The 26978-nt window shown below is 37.8% G+C and overlaps 1 protein-coding gene across 1 annotated transcript in view; it reads left to right on the top strand.

Moving 5' to 3' along the window:
* The window catches only part of LOC122697542, a 650597-nt gene extending 628343 nt beyond the window's left edge, over positions 1-22254 (top strand). The window contains exon 5 of the mRNA XM_043908410.1: positions 21080-22254. Coding sequence (XP_043764345.1) covers positions 21080-21119 — 40 coding nt within the window. The 3' untranslated portion in view covers positions 21120-22254. The remainder of the gene's footprint in view (positions 1-21079) is intronic.
* Positions 22255-26978: the final 4724 nt, after the last annotated feature.

The following is a 26978-nucleotide window of genomic DNA, read 5'->3' as shown; positions in this document are numbered from 1 at the left end:
TCTGCAAGCTCCAGAAGGTAAATATTTTAGGCTATGGGCCATTGAGTCTTCACATCTACTCAACTCTGTCACTGAAGTGGCCATAAACAGTATATGAATGATTAAGTGTTGCTGTGTTTCTGTAAAAGTTTATTAACAAACATAGGCTGAGGGTTAGATTTGGCCCATGGATCCACAGTTTGCTAACCCTAGGTCAAAATGATTACAAGTTATTATTTAACCATGGAATTATTGTATTTCTCTAGAATATTTTTATATTTCTTTTTTCCTCAGTTGAAATTTGTCTTAAATCCAATGTTGGGCTTTAGTTTTTTTTTCTTTTTCCTTCTATAATTACTATCTAAGAACATTGTTGAAGTAAAAATTGTATTGGTAGGTGTAATTCTTTCATCTACTTCTGAGAACACTGTTTTTCCAGTTGAAAAATTTGACATGTAACATTGTATAAATTTGAAGTTCTCTGTTTTTTATTTGGATTGTGTGGGAGTTTCTGTGCTATTTGAGTTCTTTATATATTTTGGATATTAACCTCTTATCAAATATACAGTTTGCAAATATCTTCTCCTGTTCAGTAGGTTGCCTTTTAATTTTGTTGATCTATTTCATTTTCATTCCGTAAATCTCCACTTGTTTTTTTTTTTTCTAAATGATGATCCATTTCTGTATCTTATCTCCAATATCTTCCCTTATCTCTTCAAGGACATTTATTACACTTATTTAAAATTCTTCTTTTTTAATGTATTATATTAATTCTGCTTTGTTTGTTTTTAAATTTATTGAATTTTTAGAATAGCATTTATGTTTAAATGTCTCCTTTTCCCTCATGAGATCATTTCTTTGGGTCTAGTAATACATTCTTGAGAAGAAATACTGGCAAAATACTAGATTACATCCCTCCTGGAATATTTCAGAAGGGGAGCATGTTTCAGGAAGAAGATTCTTTGGGATTGTGATCTGTTGGGATGGACCATTCTCATTTCCCTCCTCTGCTGTATCCCCTTTTCCTAGTAAATGTTCTTATATCTTTAGTTCAGTCTCTGCTCTTTCCCAAATGCTGGTTCTATGAGTTGTGATCATCTAGTCCTCAAGGTATTTTAGCATAGAGAGGAAATGCTCAAGGTCTACCATAGGCCTGTGCTTGTTCTTGTCCACTCCTTCTTTGGACAGAACAGTGATCTCAAGTTACCTGGTCATTCCAGGCTGGTACTAGTACATGACTGTGGATATATCACAGCCTGCTATGATTGTGGATTTTATTTTATACTCTGTATGTATGTATTTTTTCAATCCCACAGAGCCAATGGAATGATAAACAGTGTGATAAAGGATGTAAAGGGGGAAGGAACAACAAAGAATGACTACAAAACTCTTCTTTTTCTCTATTCCCAAATGTGACCCCTAGCCTTTGAACTCTGTATTTCTGTTCCTGCCCTCGGCATATGTACCAGAACTCAGTCTCCTTCTATTTCCCCCAGAGGATTATCAAGGTTCCTATGATATTTTCTCATATCCATCTGTTTCTTTCTCACTTCTGTGACATCTCCAGTACTGTATAGTGATTTGAGGAGGCTACCTAATTCTGTGTCTAGTTCATCTTCTCATCAGGAGGACAAATCAAGTTGATTCTTTAAGAAAGGCTTATGAAAACTATGATCTGTTTCATGTAACTAAAAATATCTATCTTATACTTGAATGATATTTTGGCTGGGTACACAAATTTATGGCCTCACTTTCTTTCCTTGGGGCTTCATGTTTGTAGCTTACCTGCTCAAAGACATTCTGAGAACTGTCTGATTATTTCCATCTTTAAAGTGCCATGATTTCTCTGCTTTGATTTTTGAGATTATTTCTTTATATGTAAAGTCTAGTAGTTCAATTATTTTACTATTGGTTCTGGTTGGTAAACAGATAGTAACTTTTTTTCTTCTGAAACACCAAGTACTTCTTAAAACTGCAGAGTCAATTGTCTTCAGTTTCTGAAGTTTCTTTCAATTAAAAATAATTTTTAAAAAATTGTTTTTTTTCTCACCTTTTGGAGACACCGATTGTGCCTAAGTTGAATCATGTTTGTGTTACAGGCATTCCATTTTCTTTAGAAATTCTTGGATCATTTGTTCACTTCTGCTAAGCTTTCCTTGCACATCCATCTTCTCTATTTTGCTGCTTCCAATGCAGATTTCATTTCATGACAGTTTTATTATTTGCATTTTCTCTCTTAAGTTCTGCCAAATCATTTTTCATTTCCTAATCTGATGTCTCCTCATTTCTTCAATCCATATCTCTCTTGTGATCTCTTATTTTATAGACTTGGTATTTTTTTTTTAATTTCATTAAAGTTCTTGGAAATGGCTGAGGTCAGGAAGTTTAATCTGTAGAAACATGTTTTCAGAGGTGTTCTTTGTGGTTTGTTTTCCTTATTCCTTTATTGCTTTTTGAAGAGAGTTTAAAATATGCTGCAATTGTTCTCTCTGATTATTACCCATCTTTTAAAGTATACAACATACAAAATTTAATAGCTAAAATGAGCCTAAATTGTATGGGGGAACAAATAAGGTCACATAAAAAGAATATCAGGATGTTTTCCACATTGACTGACAAGCTTATAGGGATTAAACAAAATAATATTTTAAAATACCAATGATTGTCTTTAGGCCTCATTTTTAGCCTTTGGTTAATTAATGAGATAGGAGTCTATCTATACAGCAATTTTTTATTTATGTACTGTCTCTAGAAACAATGGTTTATTGTTTATTCATTCCTTCTCTGATATACTTCCTATCAGGTTTCTGACTTATGTTCCTTCTTTCTAAAGAATTTTCTTTTAAACTTCCTTGCACGGCAGGTTCACCAGCAACAAAATTTCAACTTTTGTTTGTCGGAGAAAGTTTTTATTTCTTCTTCACTGTTAAAAGATACATTCACAGGGTACGGAATTTTAGATTGGTGTTTTTTTCCTAGAATTATTCATTAAGGACAGTTCAGGTATCCCTACCCACACTGATTCCCACAGACACTTCTCTGATTCTCTGGATTCATCTGTTTGTCTCTCGCATTTGGAGATATTCAGTTCAGTCACTCAGTCATGTCTGACTCTTTGCGACCCCATGGACTACAGCATACCAGGCTTCCCTGTCCATCACCAACTCCCGGAGTTTTCTCAAACTCATGTCCATCGAGTCAGTGATGCCATCCAACCATCTCATCCTATGTCGTCCCCTTCTCCTCCTGCATTCAATCTTTCCCAGCATCAGGGTCTTTTCTAAAGACTCAGTTTTTCACATCAGGTGGCCAAAGTATTGGAGCTTCAGTTTCAGCATCAGTCCTTCTAATCAATAGGAATATATTCTATTTACTGGGGATATCAGCGAAATCAAAATGAAGGAAGTCTTGTTCAGACTTCTGAAGCAGGGAAGCAGGCCTCTGGCTTGCTTCTGACCTGTCTGGACAGTGCCCTGATCTGTGCCTGCCTGCAAGCACAGCAAGTCAGGCAGCACTTCATGTAAGAAAGGGTGTGGAGAAAAGGGAACCCTCTTACACTGTTGGTGGGAATGCAAACTAGTACAGCCACTATGGAAAACAGTGTGGAGATTCCTTAAAAAACTGGAAATAGAACTGCCATATGACCCAGCAATCCCACTTTTGGGCATACACACTGAGGAAACCAGATCTGAAAGAGACACGTGCACCCCAATGTTCATTGCAGCACTGTTTATAATAGCCAGGACATGGAAGCAACCTAGATGCCCATCAGCAGATGAATGGATAAGGAAGCTGTGGTACATATACACCATGGAATATTACTCAGCTGTCAAAAAGAATTCATTTGAATCAGTCCTAATGAGATGGATGAAACTGGAGCCCATTATACAGAGTGAAGTAAGCCAGAAAGATAAAGAACATTACAGCATACTAACACATATATATGGAATTTAGAAAGATGGTAATGATAACCCTATATGCAAAACAGAAAAAGAGACACAGAAATACAGAACAGACTTTTGAACTCTGTGGGAGAATGTGAGGGTGGGATGTTTCAAAAGAACAGCATGTATACTATCTATGGTGAAACAGATCACCAGCCCAGGTGGGATGCATGAGACAAGTGCTCGGGCCTGGTGCACTGGGAAGACCCAGAGGAGTCGGGTGAAGAGGGAGGTGGGAGGGGGGATCGGGATGGGGAATAAGTGTAAATCTATGGCTGATTCATATCAATGTATGACAAAACCCACTGAAATGTTGTGAAGTAATTAGCCTCCAACTAATAAAAAAATTAAAAAAAAAAAAAAAAAAAAAAAAAGATCCACTTGAAAAAAAAAAAAAAAAGAAAGGGGGTGGATCTTGGTATCTCTTAAGCCCCTGAGGGCCTGGACAGTACCACCCTGCCCCGGGGGTCCAAAGTGAAAAAACAGCATTGTAAAGTTAAATCAGAGTTGCATTTTTGCACACAAACTGAGGATGATATCAGTTTGTGGCCTGGGATTATAAGAGGAAGCCCCCAAACTGCCATTTAAAGTCTCACCTGTGGGGTAGACACACTGCCTGGGACCTTTTCCCAACTGGGACTCCAGATTGCTGTTAACCAGGGACTTCCCAGTGTTGTTCAAGTCTGAATGTAGGTAGGTTCAGTTTGCTGATATAGACTCTCTTCTCTCTATTGTTTCTATTTCTTTTCTTTTAGTGACTGTACATGAGATTAAGTCAAATAATCTCCTGTAAAAAACTGAAATTGAGTGGTTTCTTTAGTTGACAAATCTTTTGAACCTAAAATGAAAGGAAAACTTTTGGCAAAACAGGTGGGTGGTAGTTTGTCCTGTGACCTCACTTACAGATCTTAGAAGAGTTGTTGATTTTTCAGTTTGCTCAGTTTTCATCTGCTGTTAAGATGGAGTGATGACTTCCAAGCTCCTTACATGCTTCTCTGGATATAGGATGTCCTATTACTTATTTTTAAATGAGTAATAAAGCTTTGTCCTTGCATTCCTGCCATCTTGAGGAGGTCAAATGTGATATAAGATGCCTCTGTAGCCAATGCTTTTATCTTAGTTCTTTTCTCTGAGTGAGAAAATTTTGTTTTGGTCCTTTATCACATCCATCAAGCTAAAGAAAACTGTGCCTCACACACTGTTTTCTAGGAGCACAGTTCTGGGTGCCTATGCTTTGTATCATTTTCACCCTCATCCAACTAAACTGTGTTCAAAGTTCCTTGTCATTTATGTTAACTTTCAAGATCTTAATGTTAACTTAATTAATAATGGGAGAGAAGGAAACAGAAATGATAATAAATTGCCATCTTAGATTTGGAAGATACCTGGGGACTTCCCTCTTGGCCCAGTGGCTAGGACTCTGCACTCCCAATGCACGAGACCTGAGTTTGATCCCTGGTTAGGGAACTGGATCCCACAAGCCGCAACCAAAAATTCCACAAGGAATATCAAAGATCCTGTATGTCATAACTGAGATCCAGCACAGGGAAATAAATACTTTAAAAAATGGAATATGAGCATTTTATTTTGCAACTTAACCCCTTTCCTCTTTTTCTATATTATAGACACACCATGCTTTAGATGTTCTCCTAAAGAAAAGAGCCACTGAGCTAGATATCTACTCTTAGCCAAAATGGATTGTCAGGAGTTTTACAATCATGACTCTGCTTAACCTTCAGCAAATTAAATTCTAACAGGTCTCCACTTCCCACATTAGAGAGAAAAGTCCCACATTTAGGAAGAAGAGAAACGTTTATGATCTTAATGTTTAGGAAAAATCCTACAGATAATCCCTGGGGATGGTGGATAAACTAATTCAGAGAAAGAAGGGTAACTTTTCCATGATCTAGGGGGATCATAGAGTGAATATATGATGTTTGCTTTCTGTCCTCTGAGAAGTAATGATATTTTCAGTCACGTTCTTCCTGATCCATAGCCCAAATTGAATGGAACATGTGCTGTTGTGTCCCCCACCACTTAAATTATGATCAACACAAAGCACAAAAATTTTCCAAATTTCTCTGCCAACATGCCAAATCATCAGTGATGTCTTTTCTTTATATTTAAAAAAGTTTGTTAGACATTTCCTTAACCTATAAAATTGAAGGTAAAACTATTTTCATACCCATTTTCTTCAAGTGAAAGGAATCCTTTTGTATCATCAGAAGGGGTGTAGAAGAAACAGGAGAGAAATGAACAATTAGTGTGTCTTTGATTGTATTATTTATTCAGACAAGAGGCATCGTTAGTGTGGGGACCACCAGAATTGCATCAGCATGCAAAGTTTCTCTATTTAGTGTCAGTCTCCAACTTTGAATTAAATAGAAGAAACAGTCCAAGCCTTAAAGCTTCATTGTCTGATAGACAAGTTTGATAAACATACAAGGCCTAAACAGAAGACTAACTTCAAAGGAATCAAAATATCTCATGGACAACCAAAGGGATTCAGACCTCAAGGATACAATTCATGAAAACTATATATTTAGATTGGGTTGTTCCCAGGGGGATTCATTGCTTCTCCTTTGCTTAGATATATCTATGTCTAATGAATCATTCAGGAAATATTTATCAGGCACCTACTGGCTGAGAAATAGCAATGCTAGAGACATAGTGACAGATATAAAATAAATCAGACATGGATCCCTCCCTCTACTAACTTACAATGTAAGAGAAGAAAGTCCACAACATAAAATAGAAGGTGGAAAGTAGTGGGTGTTATTAAAAGAGTTCTTGCAAATACCTGGCGGCTCCTTATATTGCTGTTCGTGGTTTTTCTACATCATCAACTCAATATGAGGTTTAGCCTCATCTGTGATTTTCACAGCAAATATACAACCAAGAAGAAGAAGAATAAAAGTACTTACACAGACTTGGCAGATAGGTTGAAGGTTTGGTGGAGATTGGAGACTGGAATATATCGTGTAAATCAACAAAACCTTAAATTTCATATTAGGATCCCTTTTATTGAAATTTATTTGGCAGCTCTGCTATCTTGATACCCATCCAGTCCTTGTATACAAGTAACATTTTCATCAAAAAGTGGTGTGTTTACAAGATTGTGTTCTCTATTTTGTGCAAATGAATATAGTCCATGTGTCTCTAATAAGAAAAAATATTGTTTCCAAATAAATAAGGATACTTCAAGTCTTTCCTTACTTTGCATAGGATTCACAAATGTTCATAGTATACTATTTATGAGGCATGGGGCACACATAGGGCATTGCTTTTCCATGGGGATCTAATTACTTCTGTACAGTCCCTTTATGTGGAATTGGTAACCTAACAACATTTATTCATGGATTGAAAATTGGTTGCATGAAAAATGGCCCATGTAAAAAGTCTTAGAATCTCAGGATATTAGACCTTGAAAGAATCATAGAGATTCTGAGCTTCACCCCTTTATGTTACGGTTGAGAAACTGAGACATAGAAAGGTCTACCCAAGGACACCTGGCTATCTTATGGGATCGAGCAATTTATAACCTTCCCTTATAGTTCCTAAGATTTACATGCCATAAAGTGGTGTGTGAAGTCATAATACAGGAGATTTCACCCTTGAGAATTGTTTTTAAGACCTTTAGAATTTATGTGATTTTCCATCTCCCTAGATTGATCATTTCTGATGTTTTATAGCTGCAAGTTAACACATAACCCAGATCCAAATCATTTCCATAGAAGAGCAAATATCATTTCACAACACAATACAGAGTTTGGTTTTAATTTAAAAATTGAAATGAAAACCTTGCTCATAATTTAATATTATTTTTTGCTTTTAAACTTCTGTAGCACTTACCTGTATTTTTAATATTGCTGCTATACCTTTATTACTTATATAATTACTTACATTTTATATTTTTGTTAATTGACTATACTCATTCTGAAAGCAAAGACAACCATATCAATGACCCCCCTGTGAGTTATCCCAATGTTTCCCCATAAACATTTGTTCCATTAATGTTTGATGCCTTAATGATTAAATGAAAGAAACATCTTTTTGCTAAATATAAACTTACTGTTATCCCCTTTAAAAAAAGATATATATGGTGATAAAGGTAAAATGCAGCAAAGACCTACACTGTAGATAAAGGACTAACTTTTCTGGCTGATTGAAGTTAACTTTTTTTTTCACAGTGAAATATCTAAACATAAATGGGACTAATTTTTTTCTATTCATAGCTATCAAGCATTTTATTCTTTTCCTTGGTCAACATGTTTCATTTTCATGATAGTCTTTTATTTCAATGCACTAAATATATAATGATTTTACTGTGCAGTTTTCTGTCTTTTCCTCATTATATGAGCCTGTTTTTAGATTTGACTTGCAGCATGGATTCATTTTAGCAGAGTCCCACGGTGAGTTTGTGGTGAAGATGATTAGTTTTTTTTTTTTTTTAACATCATTATTCCTAATTACTGACTCTCAATTTTAGAAGGACTTTTCATATACTATCTGTAAATTCATCAATTGGACCATTTTCCAAATGGTTAGACTGAACATCCACTTCAATTCATTAAGACTATCAGAGTATAGTCTAGCATATTTTAAGTGTTATTCCACACTGAGCCTTTGCTTACTTCCATTTTTAATGGAAAAAGCATAAGGCCCTTCAGGTCAAACCCATTTACAATCAATAGTACAAAAAAATCATTTAAAAAATAAAACAATCCATTATTGATGAAGCTCAATGGTGGCATCTTCCCTTGTTAACATTTATAAGTTAATAATAGATCTATAGAGTGGGGAACATAAAATATTTAAAAAATGAATAATTTATTTGATGGAGGATCATTCGTTAAGATTAGAAGTATTTTACCAATATGGAAATGAGCAGGTAGAAACAATATTGTAATTCATTCCTGAGAAATTACCATTCAGCTGAGGAATAGAAAAGATTGAGAGAATGAGAGAAACATTATTAATCTCAATTATTTCATTTGAAAGAAAGATATAGGTTAGAAATAAGTGGCTGAAACTTTCTCTTGTTAGCCACACTTCTGGAGTCTTTTAGGGCAAGATTTATTTTGCTCTAAAGATCAAAATTATTATAATAAAAGAGTTTCAGCATGAGTACATTAGAAATTTGTGTTTATAGGACTAAAAAGCACAGTGCAATAATATTCTTGCCTATAAACTTTTGAGAGTGGTGTAGGTGACATTTTCATGGTCAAAACTGGTTTCCCATTTGGGAGGAAATTTGAAGATTATTTCAAGAAAGGAGGATTGTATTTCCCCACGAAGGGAGCCAAAGGTGGATGTGAATGGGTTGAATAGCTCTAGCCTTTTCCTGGCTCCTGCCAACTAATACAAAGATGCTTGACCTAAGTCCAGCTCCTCCCCAGGACTCTGAGGTTTGAGGAAATGACCCAAGGTGCAGGGTCAGATAGAGACTTTTTCTGACACAGTTTGGAGTTGGGAGTCTGGTTGTGGAGCAGAGGGTAGAGTCAGCATCCTTTCTGTAGAAGTATCTGGGCTGTGTTCTGCCCTTCTCCATTCTTCCTCAAGTCTGATTTTTCTTTTTTTTTTTTTACCATTACCAGAAATGCTTTCAGCTGCCCAATTTCTGATTAAATGAGCCAGATTCCCCCTGATTAATCTGTACTACATTTTATTCATCAATGAAACAGAGATTAAAAATTGCACCTATTGAACGAATTGAGAGAATACATCCAGTACCATGTGTAGAACAGATCGCTAGGGGAAAGCAGCTGCATAGCACAGGAAGTTCAGCTCAGTGCTCTGTGATGGCCCAGATGAGTGGGATGAGGGGGTAGGAGGGGGGCTCTAGAGAGAGGGGATATATGTACACTAATAGCTGAGTCACTTTGTTGTACCTCAGGAACTAACACAATATTGTAAAGCAGTTATACTCCAATTTAAAAAAAAAATGTACCTTTCTTGGAAGATTTGAGGATTAAATGAAATAATTTGAAAAGTGTTTGGGCCTTGGATAATAGTCAACACTTGGTAAATGCTGGGTATTATCATTTTCATCAGTCTATCAGCATAGTTGGTACCAATTAGATCCTGCCAAAAATATTTTGTCTTGGCTGGATTAATTATTTACCTGATTAGTGCAATGAGCTAGACCAAATGCCCTTTTACCGCTTCCTCTATTGATTTCCTAAAGGCTGTTTATTCCTTGGAGGGCAGCAGGAGCTTCTGGATTTTTATTCAGGGTGAGGATGTGGTTCTCAAATTGGCATGGTGCATTCAATGCTTAAGAAGATGTTATTAGAAATGTCGTAAATACAGATCACAGAGTAATTTGGAAATCCCAAATCAATGTTTTAGGTCAAAGTTGAGGAAATTTTGTGGATGAGTTCCTAATTATATTTCCGTGGTTTTGAAACAATCTCTTTGTGTCTCCCTTGGGTGACTTGGCCAAGATCCTACTTTTTCTGGGGTAGAAGACTGAGTTCAGGAAGTGACTGAGGACTCTACCTTCCTCAGGTCTTGGAGTCACAGGGTCATAGAAGATCAGTACTTCTAGGCTGTTGGAAAGGAAATTAGATTCTGTTTCTTTAAGAGTCATTTTGTCTAACTCTCTCCTGAGTCTACCCAAAATGAATATGTACATCATGTTCCTCATTGGAAAATGAATATACCAATTGGGCTAATGTTTTTCACCTAAAATTGAAATTACGTGTTTCAATTAATCTTGTATACCCGTGCCTCAGAAAAAATTATTACTGTCTACAAGCGGAAAAATCTAGGCAAACATATGTTTCATGGTTCCACCATATGAGGTAATTTCAAAGTGAACCTAGGAATGAAATACTGACTTCCTGAAACTTAGCTTAAAGTGTAAGTGTATGTTTGATCTTTAGTGGAAAGACGTCTTTTCTAAAACTCTGTCAACTTTTGATGGAAACAGATCATTTTTCTGAAGGTTTTATTTCTGAAGGTCTAATTTTAACCATTGAAATGGTGGCATTCTCTTAACATGAGGACATGCTTTTTTAACTCCAGTCACTTACCTTTATCAACCATTTTCTTCCCTTTTCATTAAACTTCCTTCCTTCATTCTCCCTTTCAGTCACTAAATTATCCCACCATTTTTGCATGCCCATATTTCTACCATGTATCATGCACTTTGCTAGTTTTTGGGAGTATCAAGATAAATAAGGCATTGTTCTCACCCCCAAAGCTCTCACTTCAATGAGGAAGATGGACAAATGAATAGAAGATTATACTTTAGCAGTAGGTTATTTTATGCTTACCCCCTCTCCATCACCTAGCAGACTATACACTCCAAGACAGCAGAGACCATCTAGTTTCTAGCATAATGCCTAGAATGTAGTAAATTATAAATATTTGTAGCATTGATGAAATAGGTGAATAAGAAGAGGGGAAGCTCATTATAATGGATAGCTGACTTTATCTGTCTTCCACAAAATTTACCAGAGGATCCCATTGCATATTATATTCTGTAATTCACAGATCACACTCCATCCTAACAAATGAATATATTCAGTGCTTTACTTCCTTGTTGGAAATCTAATTTTTATATAGCAGTAGGAAATGCGGGTAGGAAGTAAAGGGTAGACGCAAACACAACAATATGTACTTTGTTTTCAGGTTTATGGTAATTTGCTATTTATGTCAATCCTGGGTCTTAATATCACATGAGTTATAAAATTGGAAATATTTATCTTTGCCTTGACTGCTCTCACCTATTACCCAAGCAGTGTATATCACTATTGTCCTTTATGTTGGCTAGTCTACATCTCTGGAGGTGAAGGCTGATTTCAGTGATGAATGTTTTAATTCTTTGTCTAACCTAATAGTATAACTCTACATATTATGCCCTTTCTCAATCTGACATTTCCCACTGTCAGCAAATTCTTCCTGATATTTAGATGAATGATTTCTTTCCTCCTACTTTATTCTGACCCTGTGTGACAACAGATATAATTCTTATAATTTTTTATGTTACTCTTAGAAAAATATATACTAAATAGTAAAAAGTGTTCAATATAATAAGAATATAAATATCTATAGACTCATTAACCTTAATTTATCTCACCCTTTTCCCTGTAGTACTATTGAGTCAAGTTAAATTGAATTTTTTCTTATCACAATTAGATGGGTCAAAACTCATTTGTTAGAGGATTAGGATAAATTGTAAAATTACCTTAATAACTGCAGTTATTTTCTTTGTCTTTACACACTTTCTTGCTTAAGTTAAACTAGATATTCTAGATCATTGCTCTCTGGGTAAATGTAATACCTACATAAATCTTTAAATAGCTTCTTAAACAATTGTTTTAGTCATTTCCATCTACTGTTCAATTTTATATATGCATTTTACTCAAATATTTACTGATCCTTGATAAGACATGATGCTAACAGTACATATTAAGGATAGAACAGAGAAAGACTAATTGCAGGGAAAAATCATGAGGATTGCATCAGCTACCAAAGAAAGCTGATTTTTATTTATCAATATTAAATTAGGTTTTAAATTATTTGTGTGTATTTGCATTTTAAATTCACCTCCACATTTAATATTGGGAGTATTTCACATTTTTGTTTGCCACATTTAACATGAGTAATCAATAATTCATTTTTCCTTCAAATTTCTTCCTCAAAAAGCACCTTATCAATGTTGATAAGATGTTCCAGAGATAAATCAAAGTTTTGAGCTCTTTGTTCAACCATTGTTCATAGGAATATCAGTCTAACTTTATCAGAATGGCAGCTCCATCCTCCCCGTTCACTTTGTCCCTCCCCACTCAAAAAATTTACCTTTTGCTTTTCCCTCCTTTGTGTTCCTGACATCTAAAATTCCACCTTTCATTGACATCTGCTACCTTAGTCTAGGCTGTGGATGTCTGCTTATGTTAAATAGGGTAACCCAACTTACTTCCACTATGGTTGTAAGAAAAGCTAAATACTCTGCACAACCCCCTTTAGTGGCATTTGGGGGTCACATGACACAGTTCTGGCTCTGGAGGAAAGTACTACAAGGTGTCTGGAAAAGCTTTTGCTTCTCTGACACGTAGCACTAATAAACATGTACTGGCTTTCAGTGAGATTCCGTGTGTGATGGTTAAGATTTGTCACTTTCAGGGGAGACTCACCGCAAAAGCTGGTGACTTGAGGTACCTGATGGCTCCTCCGTTCATCGCAGCGTGAAATGCCTAATGTATCCACTGTGAAGGACAACGGACTGAACCTGGACTCTGTGTGCCTGAGGAGTTCTCTGTCCATCACCATAGTTCTGCCCACTCCCAGTGCCCAGAGCTTTCTTCTCCACACAGAGCTCAGATGGCAGCACCAAAGCTTGAGTGTCTGCTCTCTGACATTCCCCTTATATGCCACTATGGAAAACTGGGAAAAGTACTCAGTTCAAGTACATCATCATCATTAATGTCTTTAGGAGGAAATAAGAGAAATCCTTTGTGAACCCCACTGCTGGTATCAGTTCAGTTCAGTTGCTCAGTCGTGTCCGACTCTTTGCGACCCCATGAACTGCAGCACGCCAGGCCTCCCTGTCCATCACTAACTCCCAGAGTCCACCCAAACCCGTGTCCTTCGAGTCAGTGATGTCATCCAACCATCTCATCCTCTGTTGTCCTCTTCTCCTGCCCTCAATCTTCCCAGCTAAGGGTCTTTTCCAATGAATCAGCTCTTTGCATCAGGTGGCCAAAGTACTGGAGTTTCAGCTTCAACATCAGTCCTTCCAATGAACACCCAGGACTGATCTCCTTTAGGATGGACTGGTTGAATCTCCTTGCAGTCAAAGGGACTCTCAAGAGTCTTCTCCAACACCACAGTTCAAAAGCATCAATTCTTTGGTGCTCAGCTATCTTTATAGTCCAACTCTCACATCCATACATGACTGCTGGTATGATACTAGCCAAATGCTCCAGTGTGGCATTGGGCCAGAGGGTAAATTGCAGCCATTAAAAAGTTCCTGCCCCAGGTAAAATGGGTTCCACCCTTTCGGTGTTCCTTTGGCATTTCTTGTCTTGTCATCTACCTTTTAGCTGACAGTGACCTCTGGCTGCCAAAACAACTCCACAGTCACCAGCCTAGGCCTGCCCTGTTCAGTGGTGCCCGATGCCCTCAAATTGACTTTTTTACAGGGTCCACCCAAATAGAATTGTCTTTTCTTTCAATTCCCCTCAATAGCTTGCTCTTGGAGAGAGTTAACCGGTTAAACCAAACTATACTCAGGTATTCATGGCTGCTGCTGCTGCTGCTAAGTCGCTTCAGTCACGTCCGGCTCTGTGTGACTCCAGAGATGGCAGCCTACCAGGCTCTGCTGTCCATGGGATTTTCCAGGTGAGAGCACTGGAGTGGGTTGCCATTGCCTTCTCCTCAGGTATTCATGGGGTTATTGCTAAAAGTATCACAGATCCCAATAATTTATTTGTAGGGTAATTGGAGGACTAATGAAAAATCTGAAGGAATCAAATTTAGATACAGAGAATATTCATTGAATACCTCTTAATGAATGAGACACCATGGAAGGAGACTTTGAGTATATCTCTTTATCTTTCCCACCTGGTAATATGGGTATTCGTGTTCTTTAAGTGAAGTTACACATTTTCATGTAGCTATGTAGTGAGGAGTTGAGCTTCAAAATTAGTTCCTTTAACTCCCATTTTGGTGATTTATCTGTGTTGAGGGTTAAGTATAGCCTAATGGTTAAGAGCATGAATCTAGAGTTATGTAACTCGGTTTGATACTGACTTTGCAGCTAGTTAGCTGTGTGACCTTGGACAAGTTACTTAATATCTCTGAGTCTCAGTTTCCTCTAATGTAAAATGAACATGATAATAAAGATCAGAAATACTCCATGCGATGACTCTGTGAAGATTAAATGAGTTGGTATCTATAAAGGCTTAGAATAGTACTTAGACTATAGTAAATGAAGATCAAAGTATTTATAATTATTAAACTGAATTGTGGGTTATTTTTGATTGGGGATTTCTGGACTTCTAAACCATCACATGGAAAACTGTCTACCTAATAATGCTTATGTATGGCTTATTATGAGATACAAGAAAGTTTTGCTAAAGGAAAGTGTAGAATATTCTTCCAGGTAGACCCATGAAAGTAAAAAGAGAACTCAGGACATGTGGGGCATTTTAGTTACACTCTTCAGTAAGGCCAGTAAAGAGATAAAGGTATCACTTTTAAGTAAACTTTTAGCAATCACCTATGACTCCAGCTGGTCAAATAGCAAGTTGTTTTCCACAAGTCTTCCAGAGCCTTCTAAAGCAATTTACTTGTCATTTTCTAGGGTAACCATCTTGGCCTATTAAATTCACATTTACATCCATGAAAAGTTTTCCATTCCCATCCTATATTGCTAAATTAGAGTTACATTGATCTTACATAGATCACTTTTATGGAATAGACATTTAACTTGGAGTATAAATATCTTGTCCTTGTAATGTGCTTTGTGTACAGTGATATAGAGGGACTTAAATGGAACTGGGAAAAAGCCTGTAGCGTAATTCCGAGCAGGCAGTGGTGCCCGCTATATTTGGTGCTGATATGATTTAGGCTGATACCAAATCTAACATCCTGCATTAAATCAGCCACTTCTATTAAGCTAAAAGGTATTATCTCATCCACTGAAGAGCAAATCTGCTCACACATTTGGTTGTGAGGTTATTATTGAGGCCAAGCAACATTACAGAGAGGAAGCCCCATCACCTGTACCCCACCAATTCTTCCTCAGTCTGCAAATTTTGGGTCAATTCAATGCAACAAACACTTATTGAAGAGCTTAGCCCTGGAAATTCTAGTTGTATTAACAGAATTGTATAATGATAGCATAAACCATTAACTGTTATAATTAGAAGTATGAAGAGCAGTGGGAATGAAGATGAAAGGGCACATAGGGAGCTGTCATATCATACCCAACCACAAAATGCTGGCTAGCTCCAAAGCTGAGCAGTCTTAATCAGGTAGCGCAGCAACCTACTATTTAGGGAAAAATTAGAGCATTTCACATACATTGTCTCATTTAATATCTGCCTAATATAGCAAGTAGATATTATTTTCATGCCTTTAGATGGCTAAATGGACACCCAGAAGGTGAAGTAACTAGCAAAAGGTCATAGAGATAATACACCACTGAACTGAAATTAAAATTCACACAGGCTGACTCAAAAAAAAGCCTTAAACTCTCTGTGCTATTGAACTTTTGTAACACTTCACTTTACGCTTTTTACTCTGGTGGAGACTATTTTAATAATTTCATTTTCCCATTTTGTTACCTCTTTGACCCTGTGACAATCAGGAGGAGGAGTCAGTCTATTTTTCCAAGTGAATAGACAAATGTTTAGAGAAGTGCAGTGGTTTGCCTAAATCAGAAAGTTAGTAAAGACCGGAGCTAGGGCGTCAATCCAGTTCTAACTCCAAAGATTGTGCTTGCTTTAGGGAAAAGACAGTCACTATTAAATCTGTGTAACAACCAAAGTTTGTGTTTGCTATCTCTCATTCTTTGTGGGTCTGATCCCAGATACTGTTCAGTGGTACCACAATTGGAGCTTTCCTTAAGGAACCTAATCCAATAATTCCTTTAAAATACTGTGTGTGTATTTGAGTGTGTGTCAGTAAAGTCAATAAAGACTTTTACAAGACTTTACTGAATTTGTTACAATATTGTTTCTGTTTTCTGTTTTGGTTTTCTGGCTGTGAGGATCTTAGCTCCCTGACCAGGGATCAAACTCACATCGCCTGCATTGGAAGGCAAAGTCCCAACCACCAGACTGCCAGGGAAGTCCAATTATTGGACTCAATAATTATTTTATTCCATGCTGTTATAGTTAATGAGTATCATTATATCAAAAGTATTGCTTGAAACAGGAGTGTATAGTTGCTGGGGAGGTTTCAGCCACTCAGTGTTATTTGGAACTGGAGTTTCTGTTCGTTCTACCTCAAAAAAGTATGGGAATACCTGGCCTAATTCTCACAATTGACTATGGTAATCTCCGATAAATAGGCACCCCGTTTGCAGACGAAGTCCCCTCCAGCCTCTAACACCTCTGCTTTGGCTGCACTGGGTTCGCATCACATGCCTCACTCCTCAGGTGCAACCTCCCTACCAACCCTCCTCCCCTGCACCCCGCTGTGCCCTGTCCCCCTCCCCCACATGCATACCTTTGCCTAAATTAGTGTGTTTTGACTTCCTGCCAATTATCCAGTTCTTGTCTATACCTTGGACCTTTCTCGCTCTGGAATCTTTTACACTAGTGCCAGTGAGTGAAGTGCTGACAAGCAGCCGAACCTTGCTCCCTGCTGCATTGCTTCTCTATGCTGTGTAACCAATTACTGCAAATTTAGCAACTTAAAACAATACACATATTTTAGCTCAGGCTTTTGGTAAGTCTAGGCTTTGCATGCTTCAGGGTCTTACCAGGCTGCAATTTTGGTATTGGCCAGATCTGTGTTCTCATCAGAGGCTCAACTGGGGAAAGGTCCACTCCTAGGCAGTATCAGCGTATGGGCAGAATTCATTTTCTTACAGTTGTAGGGCTGAGATCACATTTTTTTTTAAACTGTTTGTCTTGGCTGGGGGCAACTTTAAACTCTTAGAGGTCATCTTCAGTTCTTTGCTGTGTGACCCTCCTGGTATGCCCTCCCTCAACATGGAAACTGACTTCAAAGCCAGTTTGTGGGAGTCTGTTGCTCTGGTTTGTTTAGACAGAGTCTTCTATAGTGTAATGGAATCATGGGAATGATGTGCCTGTCACTTTGGCCAAATTCTGTTGGTTAGAAGCAAGGCACAGGTTTTGCCAGGATTCAGGGAGAGAGGATTATTCAAGGGCATGACTCATTGGTGAGAGTCAGTTATAGTGTGTTGACCATATCTGGGAACAATTTTCTTTAACCTGAAGGTCGCTTATGTGGATTTCTGGGAGCTGTTTCTCTGACATCTTATTTTCCTATCTGCCCATTTGATGACTGGACAGGTCACTGGATGGGGCAGAGACCTCTAAGCAGAGCTAAGTGTCCCTGAATTAATCAGAAATATGATACTTGTAAAATGAAATTTTCACATGTGACTTTTATGTGATAATTGAAATGTAGTTAGAACAACCCCTAATGAAAATTCTTGAAAGTTCTTCATCTGTCCAGGCCTGGTTATGTGAAATAATTTTTCAGTGCACAGGTTAAGAATTGCAAGTGGTGATTCTACCTCCTTTGAGACCAGTAACTTAACTGGCACCTGAAATAATGTGAAATTCTGAAACCAAACAACACTTGATTTGCCATGGTTTGCCACAATTAAGTGATTTCTCTATTATTTAAGTGATTTTAAGGATCTTTCAAATATTTGAATGTTGCACAAAACCATAGTTCTAGGGCAATACTTAATAAAATGTTACCTTACATTAGATGCCCCTCATGATTTCCTTATTTTGAAGATGAAATATTTTATAGAAGATCAGTTTCTTCCAGTCCTCTAAATAGATGTTTAATAAAGACTTTCACAGGGCATAACATTCTTACTCTGACTAGGATGTTCCTGAGTCTCCATAGGGCCATGCCTGTCAGAAACTACCGGATTTCTTATCACCAACAGCTCACCTCTGTTTTCAGCGTTGGTGATCATACCCCTTTGGTCTTCTGAATGTCAGCCTCTCTGTTTATCCCATTAGCTTGTGTTACTCCACTTGTAGGTTCAGCTCCTGGGACCTTCCCTCCCCTCAACCTCATCCCCATGCTCTTGTTCCACACAGCATTTGAAGTTACAATGGATTTGGGCAAGCAAGCCATCAATGACATTTTATATTGTTATAATTTATAAGCTTATTAACATGCCTTGGTCCCCACTATAACTCTCGGGTGTATTTGTAAACTTTGAATGTGACGGGCTTTATTGAGAATGGTGGGAGGGAGATCATGTAGTTTACTGTTGGTTCCTGTGTTTCTTTTTGGAGCAGCCGAGAGGCTGAGAACTGACCACCCTATGATTTAACTATTCATTGGTAGTAACGGGGCCTGGATCCTTCATATTATCAGTAAGTCTTAACCTGCCACAGGTTGAGGGATGTCCAGTTGAACAAACAACATCTCAGTCCCATCTACTGACACTGAAATTCATGTCCACTTAACTTAGCTAGGTGGGTGACCAGTGCAATTGGTTTCTTATTTTCACATGATACGAATGGTAAGAGAAATGACCCTTTTTATTATTTTAAGGAATAAAAAATGTGTCAATACCGAGCTTAGAATCTCTTTCACTCTGCCAAAGTAGCAAATTGAAGGCTGGAAATACAGCAAAAACTGATGAAAGATGGAGATAGACATCAAATGGCAAAAATACAGATCTGTCGAAGCAAGATTGGAAGAGAGGAAGCTAGGCAAATTCAACTTGCCCAGACCTGTCAGAAGTACATTTTCCTGCTAGATATGATAGAATGTGATTCACACAGAGTGAATGAATGATTGTCTTCAAACCTGGGGACTCTCTCTGTCTTTCTCTCAGAGTCATTTACATATTAAGTTTTAAACAACTGAAAAACATATCCACTGTCATAATGAAGATACAAGTTCACTAACACCTGAGAATCTATGAATTCCTTTCTTCAGCAATATTCACTTTCAAGCTTAGTTTCGATGAATGTTTGTTGGCAAATTCTGCTTGGTGTAGAAACATCAATAGGAAACTGTCCTGGTTCCTAGAGTATTTAATTCAGTTTAACCCAAAGGGACTATAACGGCCAAAAACTTAGGTTCCAAGGTAGTCTCTAAATTCAGTTTGTAAATAAAAACTCAAACAGCATATGATGTCCACACTAGATAAAGCTAACTGCCTAAATTCTGTGGCTTCATTAGTGAGTACTACCTTATCCATAAAAGTCTTTCCTGCACTGTCTTATCTGACACCATTCTCTTCTGTTTCCCCTCTTTCTTTCTTTCATAACCTCCTCTTCATTTATTTATCCATTCATGTTGGCATTTCCTTGGGTTTACACTTAGCCAGTCTCGCTTTTCAATTCTGTGCACTCCCGCAGCAACCTTTGCAGTGCTCACTGCATCTAATGCTACCTGGACTCTGATGACTATGAGTCAGTATCTCCACTCTTAACTGTCTTTAGCTCTCTTCTCTCTCTCTTTTTCTTTTTCCGTTAACTCCCTGCTATTAATTACTAACAGCGTGTCCTACAAGAAAAGTCCAACATATTTAACACCAAAACTGTTATCTTTCTCCCTTGACTTGCTCTGATGTTGTGTATATACCAAAAATCTGGACATAATTACAAACTTCTCCCTTTCTGCCAGTCCCTAATCTCTCATATTCATACTTAATATTATAGGTTCTCCTTACTTAACATCTCTCAAGCAGTTAACACTTCTCCAATCCCAGTGCTAATGCCCTATTTCAGGTCTTCACCAGCTCTCTGTTGTGGACTGTTTTAAGGATTTCCTTACTGATCTTTCTCTCTATGATTTCTCCATGTCTGTCTTCTATATTGTTGGTAGTTTTTATTTTTAATGAAAATAATATTATATCACTTCCATGCTTCAAATCTTCTGGTTTGCAACCAGAAAAAGTTATATTCCTTGGCAAGCAAGGTTGCAGTAGGTGAGTCCTGTCCTGTCCAGGAGGTACTATAACACCAGCAGGTAAGTGGTTAAATACAGACAATTCTAAATTATCTCCAGGTAATATTACACACTTGCAGAGCATCTTAGTAAAGCCTTTGATTTTGCATCAGCAAACTCTGAATCACATATGAAATATACATCCTCCCTTTTATCTTCCTCGCTTACTGAAAATGATGGGGAAAAAAGGCTTATCTTATGGGAGGAGCTGCATTTGCTTGATAAGTTTCTGACATTGACTTTCTCTGGTCGTTACTATGAAAAACATGAAGTGCAGTTGTTTGTGGTGAAACATTCATGTATTGAACATTCAACGTAGCAATGTTAAAATATGTATTTTAGATGTAGTTCCTTCTTTTAGAAATGTGTTACCTTAAACTTCACTATGAAGAACATTTGAGGACTCATCAGCCATGTATGTGCTCTGTTATCTATACGACGATTGCATATTTTCAATAAACATGCTCCCCCATTGATCATGTGTTATTTATTCCTTCATTTGCTGTTTATGTTTTAAGAGCTGTGATATGGCATCAACTATCCTGGGCCCACAGATAACTGAGCCAAACCAGAAAAAAAGTATTTGCCTTCAAGAATCTGACAGTCTAGTGAGAGAGATGTGCGATCAAGTATTTCATGAACAAATGAAAAACCATGCTTCCGCTGGAAGAAATGAATTGCTCAGAGACAAGTGTGTAAGAGTTCTGCCTGGCCAGGAAGATCAAGATGATGTCTACACATAAGTGAATTTTGAACGGAAGAGAATTAACCGGGTGGTGAGGCAGGGAAAAGTGTTTTAGTTATAAGGAACAGAATGTATTGTTCCAAAAGTTGTTTCTGATGTAACATGGAAGCAACAGTTGTGTTTTTGGTTCTACACTTTTTCTTTTTAAAATTAAGATATATTTGGCATACAAATTGTATTAGTTTTACATGTATAACATTATATATATATATGAACACCACTGCAAGTTTATTTATCCCTCAACACATATAGTTACAATATTTTTTTTTCCTTGTGGGGAGAACTCTTAAGGTGATCTACTCTCTTAATAGCTTTCAAATATGCAATATAGTTTTGATAACTCTAGTCACCATACTGTATATTACATCCCCTGAAAATTAGTCTTACATTTAAATCTCAATATTTATTCCACCTGAGTGGCCTTGGGTTAATTTTGTGCCCAGAGATAAAACATATCCCTGTGGCTTTTTGTAAAGATAATAATGAAACTAATGTGACTAGTTTTAAAACATTATTTAGTTAAAAATTTTTTTTTTACTAAAAATTGTATTATTTCTTTGCCTTTTTTGTCTTCTTTCCTGCTTTATTTCTATCAATTGTTCTAAATGTAATCCTCTACCTTTAGCCATTAAGAAAAAGGAATTAAGAAATTAAGAAGTGTACCATCCTGCCATAGGAATTAAAGAAAGGTTTTGAAGACAAGCCTCTCGATTTTTCAGCATCTGATTTGCTCTATTCATTTATGGTCTTCTTTTTCTTTTCTGTAGTACTTGAGTGTATTAAACCCAGTTACCTCCCCAAAACCTGAATTATCTTTTTATTATTGCTGTTGTCCTTTAAAAATCAAGCTTGTGAGAGAATAGCATCGAACATGTATATTATCTAGGAAACAGATAATACGAAACAGATCACCAGCCCAGGCTGGATGCATGAGACAAGTGCTCGGGCCTGGTGCACTGGGAAGACCCAGAGGAATCGGGTGGAGAGGGAGGTGGCAGCAGGGATCGGGATGCGGAATACGCGTAAATCCATGGCTGATTCATGTCAATGTATGACAAAAAACACTACAATATTGTAAAGTAATTAGCCTCCAACTAATAAAAATAAATGGAAAAAAAAAATCAAGCTTGTGCTATATTGCGTGTATTAAAGATTCTAATTCTTCAACCTTCTCCACTGAGATGCATTTGGTCATATGACTTTGCAGCTTTCCTTACTAATGCAGTGGAGTCTGCTGCCTTGTCCTTTTGGATCTGAGTAGAACGTGGAACTTGCGTTGGTTAATGAGCTGTCAGCAGAGATAGCACAAGCAGAGGCTGGAAAAAGCCTTTGTGTGCTTCTGCTTGCCTTGGCTCTCCTGAAATTGTCTTGAGAACGTGCCCCGGCGAGCCTCCTGGAAGATGAGACAGACAGGTGGAGGGAAGCCAGATCATCTCAGTTGTCATGGCTGATGCCATGCTCATCAGCAATAGCTGGGTGAGCCCAGGCCAGAACAGTCCAGCCAAGCCCAGCTGAGCCACCAGAGTCATTGACCTGGGGACTGACAAACAAAACACATACGTATTGTTTTTTTTTTTTTTTAAATGTGTATAACAAGCCATGTTATTGTGGCAGTAGAAAACTGATACAAGAATAAACTCTCATTTATAACTTTATTATTTCTTCATAGATTTCTTCAGTGACCCATATTTGATTTTCTAATGGAAGCCAATAATACAATTATAAAATAGATATTTGGCTATAAATAACCTATTCCAGTATTCTTGCCTGGAGATTCCTGTGGACAGAGGAGCCTGGCAGGCTACAGTTCATAGGGTCATACCTGACTGAAGCAACTTAGCATGCAAGCATAACCTTTTAGGAAGCTTTGTATTCTGTGAAGTGCAGTATACCTTTAGTTAGATACTGGAAGTATACGGGGGGAAACTCATTTTCTCTATGAATATAATAAAATATGTAGTCAGTTTGTCTGAATAACATTTATTTTCATTATCTATGAAGAAATTCAGATCACCACATGACTATGGTCTAGAAACCAAAGTGCATAGGAAGATCATGGCCATTCATTTTATTATGAGAGATGCACAAAGCTATGCTGGTTTGAAGTTTTACTGTATATAAACTCATGTTAATTTTATTAGTTGTAAAGAAACTTTCTTACATCCCTACTCCTTAGAAATGTGCGTGCCTTCTTAGGCGGGGAAATGTGACTACACTGCCAAGTTTCACTGCTGACTCTGGATAACCACTTAAGTCCACATCCCTGAAAGGAAGTGATTTGAAAAGCAAACAAATGGGAAGGCCTTGAGTTAATGTAAGTTAGGGTGTTGTATATAGTTGCAGAGGTACACACTAAGGATTATGTATATTTTTAGCTAATTTACATTCAAGGAAGTTGTGAGGTTATTAAAAGAACTTTAGGTTTGATTTGGACTGTTTTTTCCCAGCTACTCACACGTACGTGGCCTTCTTCCTGCCAAAAGTTCAGAAGATGGGAAAACTAACCAGTGAAGCTTCCCAGTCTTGAGGGAAAAGGATACAAAAGGAGAATATAGTGGAAGAAGGTCATGGGGCCCATGAGAGGTCCTGGCCTGCTCTGGGGAATGCTTTATTTATGATGTTGTTTTTTAAGTTGGAGTATAATTGCTTGACAATGTTGTGTTAGTTTCTGCTGTAACACAATGTGAATCAGTTGTGGAAATCAATATAAGAAAGAAAAAATGACCCAATCAAAAACTGGGCAGAAGACCTAAATAGACATCACTCCAAAGAAGACCAGATGGCCAGAAGACACATGAAAAGATGCTCAACATCACTAGTTTTTAGAGAAATGTAAATTGAAACGTCAATGAGGTATCAACTCATACCAGTCAGAACGGCCATCATCAGAAAGCTACCAACAATAAATGCTGGAGAGGGTGTGGAGAAAAAGGAACCCTACTACACTGTTAGTAGGAATGTAAATAGATACAATCACTGTCGAGAAAAGTATGGAGGTTCCATGAGCCAGCAGTCCCACTACTGGGTATATATGCTGAGAAAACCATAACTCCAAAAGACACATGGACCTCAGTCTTCATAGAAGCACTACTTATAAGATCCAGGACACCTATTAATAGATGTCCTTCAACAGATGGATGAATAAAGGAATTGTGGTACATATATATGATGGAATATTACTCATCCATAAAAAGGACTGCTTTATTTTAACACAGCTCATACTGTGTAGGTCATGACAGTTGACTGCATAAAGTCAGCTGTCATGTTTGACATGTTTTTCAGAAGTTTCATCCCTTTAGCTAGCACACCATCTCTGTGGATGTGATTCCCATTAGTTGTAGATTTCCTTTCATCTTTAGATAATGTTGAAATGATTATTTTATTGGCTATCCATAAAATGAAATATTATACAACACTAAAAATGATACATTTAAAGAAAATGTTAATGGCTTCAAAAAATGCTCTATATGTAGATGAAAAAGGGCAATTTTAAAACTGGGCATGCAATATAGTCATAATTATGTGCATGTGTATTTATCTATTTATAATATGAAAAATGCCGGAAGGAAATATACCAGAATGGTTTTCTTTATGTGATGGATTTATGATTATTTTTAATCTTCTTCATACTTTTTTTAATTTTTCAATTTAAAAAAGTGATTATGTGACATTTATGATTAGAGAAATTAACATATTAATTAAAATATGCTGGTTTAGGAGCACTTTGAAAGACAAGGGTTATGTCTTTTTTCCCCCCCAAATCTGAGTACTTTAACACCTAGTCCCTTGAGAGTCCCTTGGACAGCAAGGAGATCAAACCAGTCAATCCTAAAGGAAATCAGTCCTGAATACTCATTGGAATAACTGATGCTGAAGCTGACGCTCCAATACTTTGGCCACCCGATGTGAAAAGACCCTGATGGTGGGAATGATTGAAGGCAGGAGGAAAAGGGGACGACAGAGGATGAGATGGTTGGATGGCATCACTGACTCGATGGACATGAGTTTGAGCAAGCTCTGGGAGTTGGTGATGGACAGGGAAACCTGGCGTGCTGCCGTCCACGGGGTCGCAGAGTCAGACACAACTGAGTGACTGAACTGAACAGAACTAGCACCTAGTGCTTGGAATGTTGTAAGGGGGAAGGAGAAGCATATTTGATGAATAAAAAAGGAGACAAGGGTCCAGTAGGCAGAATAGGGCGTTGCTTAATAAAGCAGAACACCAAGGCTGTTTTAAGGTACAGTTATAAGAAGGCAGAGATTCTGTTTCTTTAACATTAATGCATATATGTGGAATCTAGAAAAACAGTACAGATGAACCTAGTTCCAGGGCAGGAATAGAGACGCAGATGTAGAGAACAGAGGTGTAGACACAGGTGGGGGAAGGAGAGGATGGGATGAATTGAGAGATTAGGTTTGATATAAATACACTACTCCATGTAAAGTACGTAGCTAGTGGGAAGCTGCTATACATCATAGGGAGCTTAGCACAGTGCTCTGTGATGACCGAGGTGGGTGGGATGGGAGAGGGAGGGAGGTCCAAGAGGGAGAGAGGATATATATATACACATATAACTGATTCACTTCGTTCTGTAGCAGAAACTAACACAAACTTGTGAAGCAATTATATTAAAAAAAAAAAGTTGCAGGAGTTCTGGGTTGTGTCCAACTCTTTGTGGCCAATGGACTGTATGTATGTAGCCCACCAGGCTCCTCTGTCCATGGGAGTTTTCCAGGCAAGAAAACTGGAGTGGGTTGCCATGTCCTTCTCTAGGGGATCTTCCCAACCTAGGGATAGAACCCATGTCTCTTACATCTCCTGCATTGGCAGGGGGATTCTTTGCCACTAGCACTGCCTAGGAAGCAGGAATAAAAAAAAAAAAAACAGTTACTGTCAGCCTTATCCTAGAATACCAAGAGCTTTGTGAGATCTAGGAACCATTTTTTTCATCAGTTGATGACCTTTGGCTTGTTTCTTCATTGCTTTGTGTCCTTTTTTTCCTGTTGTTATAGAAGTGTAATTATTTCTGAACGCAGTGTTTCCCTGGAGTAACACTATGTGATGTGAGAGAGACTGTAAATGACAAAGAAAATAAAGGGAGCCGTTTCATACATTTTGATGAAAACTTGATTCCTTTCCTCCAGGAAGTCTTTCTTGATTACTGTAACCTGTTCTGCTCCACTGCCTTCACTGTGCTGCGCTTACGTGCTCAGTTGTGTCTGACTCTTTGTGACCCTATGAACCATAACCCAGCAGGCTCCTCTGTCCATAGGATTCTCCAGACAAGAATACTGGGATGGGTTGCCATGCCCTCCTCCAGGGGATCTTCCCGACCCAGGAACTGACAGGTCTCTTGCGTTGCAGGTGGATTCTTTACTGTCTGAGCCAACAGAGAAGCCCAACTACCTTCACTACTTTTCTTTTCTACTGTAAAGTGAAAGCTCTGTGGTGGAGGAAAATGCATGCAGTTGCTAACTACGTGCTGGGCCCTGTCCTAAGCCCTCTTCTTATTCATCCTCTCGACCGCCATCAAAAGCAGATGGTCCTTCTTGTTCCCATTTTACAGACAAGAAAACGGGGAGAGAAGTTAAGGCCCTTGCCAAAGTCACATAGCTCAAGAAGAGAAGAGCTTTGCTGCTCTCATCACCCTTGGCTGCTCCCCATCACCAGG

Source organism: Cervus elaphus, chromosome 7 (genome assembly GCF_910594005.1).
Source record: "Cervus elaphus chromosome 7, mCerEla1.1, whole genome shotgun sequence".
Classification (NCBI taxonomy): Eukaryota; Metazoa; Chordata; class Mammalia; order Artiodactyla; family Cervidae; genus Cervus; species Cervus elaphus.
The sequence above is the reverse complement of the archived record's forward strand: the minus strand, read 5'-3'. Positions and strand labels throughout refer to the sequence as shown.